At 22.9% G+C, this 4,772-nt stretch overlaps 1 protein-coding gene and 1 long non-coding RNA gene across 3 annotated transcripts in view; one reads left to right on the top strand and one right to left on the bottom strand.

Moving 5' to 3' along the window:
• Positions 1-193: 193 nt before the first annotated feature.
• On the bottom strand, positions 194-3,559 carry LOC102673385 (E3 ubiquitin-protein ligase RNF13-like). 2 transcript variants are annotated; one of them, XM_031512723.1, is made up of 8 exons: positions 3,381-3,559; positions 2,394-2,696; positions 1,926-2,118; positions 1,554-1,762; positions 1,286-1,460; positions 1,029-1,187; positions 734-943; positions 194-524 (listed from the first exon to the last, which is right to left on the bottom strand). In XM_031512723.1, the coding sequence occupies exons 2-8, from the start codon at positions 2,571-2,573 to the stop codon at positions 304-306; spliced, it is 1,347 nt and encodes a 448-aa protein (XP_031368583.1). In that variant the 5' UTR covers positions 2,574-2,696; positions 3,381-3,559; the 3' UTR covers positions 194-303. The 2 variants fall into 2 exon arrangements, with proteins under 2 accessions (XP_031368583.1, XP_031368584.1); XM_031512724.1 differs by lacking the exon at positions 3,381-3,559 and adding an exon at positions 2,973-3,338.
• Positions 3,485-4,772, top strand: part of LOC102673823 — a 5,270-nt gene continuing 3,982 nt past the window's right edge. The window contains exon 1 of the long non-coding RNA XR_422456.1: positions 3,485-3,685. This is a non-coding gene — a long non-coding RNA (uncharacterized LOC102673823). The remainder of the gene's footprint in view (positions 3,686-4,772) is intronic.

Below are 4,772 nucleotides of genomic sequence, written 5' to 3'. Positions count from 1 at the left end.
TTCGTATCAAAAAAAAAAAAAAAAAAAAAAGAAACTTATGGGACATCCTAATATTAGACAAATGAAATAAATTTAAATTTGCGATGAAAACTATTGTATAATTAATAGAGAAGAAATAATGATAAATATTTTTTTCGTTCTTTAAAATAAAAGATGAAGCTCTTAAAAGCATTCAAAATGCCTTTTTTTTTTGTATAGTTATGAATTATTAACAGTCTATATCAGATTTTGTAATGTCTTAAAAGAACATATCAATCTTATTGATTATATAGATATATAATAAAAAATAGATATAACTGAATTTTATACATGAATATCGATCTCTTCAGAATCTGTATTAATAAAATTTGTAGCTTCACTTTCGATTGGTACAGACCCGCCCGAATTCGATGTTTGTGAATTTGTTCGTATATTGCAATTTGTAATTTGAACAACAGGAGCTGGAAATTCTTCAACATCTGTATATAAATTTACCGTATGTGGTTTAGTACTGCTCACAGAACATTCCAAGTCCGGTAATTCGCCTAATTAAATAATTAAAATTATCTTTTTCTTTTATTCAATATTTGATCATTATCATATATTGATTAAATAATTATATCTATATAAATATATTTAATAATTAATCCTCAACATATACTTCAAATATTAATCAACAATAATCAATAAATTAAATTAAAATGTAATGACAGGAATAATGAGAAGATAAATAATATTTAAAAATAATTCTTACCATTAATACTATGAATATCAAACGGCCTGAAAACAGTGCCACTAGATGGTTCTCCAGCACTTACACTAGCTTCTTCATCTGTTGTATCTAATAATTCTTCAGAATCAGAACTACTATTGAAGTGAATCATATCGTGTTGTCTTGTTTGCGATCTTCTAGCACGATTAAAAGGATTCTCTCTCTGTCGTGAAAATGTTCCACCTTGAGTACCTAATAAAATATTTTTATTTCTCTAAAATATAAGTTAATGATTCTATATCTTTTAAAATGAGAAAATAAAGATTTTTTTTTATACCTTGATGGCCTTCTCGAATCAAAGGTGTCGTATCGTCAGCATCCGAATCACTTTCGTCAGTAACAACTTGTTCGTCCGCTGCAAAAACTTTCCGCTTACAAACAGGACAAACTCTACGATTTTTTGTTAGCCAAGGGTCAATACATTTTGTATGATATGCTAAAAATAAATAATATATCATTCATGATATAAATATTATTAGTTATAAAATATTTCAAATTTTTCAATATACTAACCACATATTGACACATACTAACCATGTGCACAGGGTAAAACTCTTAATTTTTCACCCTCAGCATAGTCATCTAAACAAATAGCACATGTTTCATATGGATCACCTTTTGTATACTTGTGCGTAGGAATTTTTTTCAAACTTGAATTAGGTAATCTATGTCTTTGTTGCCTTCTTCTATCTTTAATACATCTAACAATCTATAATTTACAAAAAAATGTTTTGACTATACTTTTTTTGCAATAAATATAATAATTTAAATGTTATTTATTAATTCATTCTGCAAATCTCACCATAAAGATAACCATGATTAGAAAACATATCCCTACGACAATAGCAAAAGGTAAAAGTAAATGTGTTATATTGAATGGACTGTCATCATTGATTAATACAAAATACAATTCATCATATAAATAATTTTCTTTAATAATCAATCCTGTAATTTCACTGACAAATACTGATGGTATTATTATTCCTGTAGGATCTTTAGCTAGCATTGGTTCTGTAATACAAATATATTTATACATTTTTATTATATATTTTCATTTATCAATTGGCCTATTTAAATATTGAAATATTATTATGTAAATATTTTCAATGAAAATAATCTATAATTATATAATTGAATCTATAACATTTTCTTATTTTATTTTAATAAGAATTACCTAATTTATTGCTGTTTACATTATGTATAATTACAGCATCATAACCAGCTTTCTGAGCCATTCGTACTTTTCTTTCAAAACTACAGTTATAGCGAGCAATTAAAGATATCCAATTACCAATATAACTCGTACTATTAGGAGGACCCTGTATTTCATGACATGCTGTAGGTGGTTCTGCATACACAACCATCCCCTAATATAAAATTTTTCATAAACTATAATATATATACTTTTCTAATTTATTTATTATATTATTCTATATATATATTTTCATTTCATTATTCACTATTAATATTGATTACATTGATAATATTTTACACATAAACTATTCTATTCACATTTATATATTAATTAAAATCATATTTTTTTTAACCTTCAATTTTTTTTAGATATTTCAATTTTTTTTCTAAAATATATAATATAATATATAGAGAAAATTATACAAATATTTCTTATAATTATAGATACCTTAATCCCTTCAGATGGTATCAAACCTCCAAATCTGGCAGGCATGTCTCTAAATTCTTCTTCAATTTGATGTCTTGCAGCCGCAGAAAATACTAAAATATCTGCTCTATTGCACATTACACAAAAGACAAGAAACATAAGCCACAGTTGAAGTTGGTGGCTTAAACAACACTGTTTCATGTTTTAAAATGTCAAATTGCCTTGTCAACCTTAATATTTTATTAAAAATTTGTTTAATTGCTTCATTATATGTTACATTTAGTTCTAAAATATTAATGTATCCATGAACAAAATAATGCTAGCCTGTTAAAATAATTATAATATTTTCAGATTATATGTTTATATTTTATGTAATTTAATATTATATATTTTATATAAAATTTGAATTAATATACAACTATATTTACAATTAATTTACACTTAATAATTTTCATTTTTATAATTATTCAATGCTAATAACTAATAATATTTTTATCATTTAATAATAATTTTTTTCTTTATATAACAAAAACCTTAATTTATTCAGTGAAATAAATTTTCGAACTAATTAATGATGAAGTTAAAAAATATGATACATACACAGTAGTACTGTATGATTTTTAATCATTCACAATATATTGTTTTAAGTGATTAATTATCGATTATTCAATAAACTATTCATAAACAAAAAATACAAACGTTATTTTTTTATCAGAATAAAATAGAAAAATTATATATTTAATGTGCGAAGGACATTCGTAAACACATTCAGTTTGATATATTGATAAACGAATAGATAATAGAAGCATAGGAAATGATGATGAATCTCTCAAAGTATATCGAGATGTACAAGATATAATAAACAAATAAATGATTAATATGTCCAAAAACAATATATACATATAAATGAGTATGTACGCAACATCTGCGTAAATTTAACCCTGTAAATTTTCTTGTCAATAAGTAATAACACTCAAATGTAAATACGTAGATAATTTCGATACGTACTAGTATTTTTCTATCTTTTTTCATCCAGAAAAACACGTTAAGTAAGACACACAGGAGACGTTGAATCGGTCGTACATGCATATATATGCATTTATACACGTAATATTGTAGATAATATGAATGTGCAGTAAGATGTACACCGTTTACACATTGCTCTTCATTTGTATCTTCTTTAATTCGTTTTCTACAAATTTCAGGTTATAATATTATAAAACGTTTTGAATATAACACATCGGTAAAAATATAAAATCCTTACGGCGATACTAAATTGACTGCGACGTGAATCCATTGAGTAAAATTTGCAAGTAAATGTCAAAAATTTAATTTTACAAATGAATCACTTATTCATAATTATTTCAATAAAAGTAATTTGAAGTTATATGTATATATATATATGTATAATGCGAAAACGATTTAAACAATAATTTTTTTAATATAAAAAAAAACTGTAACTTGATCCCTGGAGTCACGCGGATATCATACATATACTTTTTCCTCTATTTTCTTGTGGAACAATCTGATAGTGCCATGCCGGACGTATGTATATTACCGCGCAATGCAAATGTTAAATTTAAGTAAATGTCAATTTATAATTTATTAATTTTTACATCATACAATTAATATTTTTTCAATTAAATTCTAGATTAAATTTTTTTTAAAACTTTCATTATTATTTGATTTATTATTATTTGATTTATCAAAAAAATATTAATATTTAATATTGTACTTATTTAAAAAATTAAATTTATATATTGAAAATGTTATGTAAATGTATATATAAAAATGTTTTATATATCGATTTTTTTCTATTTGCTAGATATTTTGTTTACTTTTGTTGATGTATTTAGATAAAATATATATGTTATTTTATTTAAAAATGGAACAATTATATGCATTGAATAAATTAAACATATAATATGATTTTCATATAAAGTATATTTAAAGTATATTTGTTCTTATATAATTGTTACATTAGACAAGATATGTATTACATCAAAATAACTTAAATAATCACAGGTAAAATTAATTGCATAGTAAAATCAATTAAGAAAAAATATTTTTCTTTTTGAAGAAAATTTATACTTATACTTACAATCTCTTTACCTACTAACTTATTACATTTTATATTAAAATATTATGCGCATACACATATATAATCTTTAATATTCAATAATACATAATACAATGAAATTTAAATTGACATGATTTATTATTTATAAAGTCAATAGAAATTATTCAAGAAATAATTATTAAATATATATCATGATATATTACATATTTTACCTGAGTGACTTCAAAAAGATTATATTTTATAAACTAATATTTATATTAATTAATATTAATTTTGATTTAATATCTTCAACATTAATATTATTTATAAATTACGATTAA

This window comes from Apis dorsata, unplaced genomic scaffold (assembly GCF_000469605.1).
Source record: "Apis dorsata unplaced genomic scaffold, Apis dorsata 1.3 scaffold_515, whole genome shotgun sequence".
NCBI lineage: Eukaryota > Metazoa > Arthropoda > Insecta > Hymenoptera > Apidae > Apis > Apis dorsata.
This window is presented reverse-complemented; position numbering and strand designations above follow the sequence as displayed.

Excerpts from the sequence above, each read along its gene's own strand:
- LOC102673385 (XM_031512723.1), bottom strand. The coding sequence starts at position 2,573 with ATGAAACAGTGTTGTTTAAGCCACCAACTTCAACTGTGGCTTATGTTT. Across the intron at positions 1,763-1,925 it reads TGTAAACAGCAATAAATTAG|AACCAATGCTAGCTAAAGAT; the intron begins GTAATTCTTATT and ends TTTGTATTACAG. Across the intron at positions 1,461-1,553 it reads TAATCATGGTTATCTTTATG|ATTGTTAGATGTATTAAAGA; the intron begins GTGAGATTTGCA and ends TGTAAATTATAG.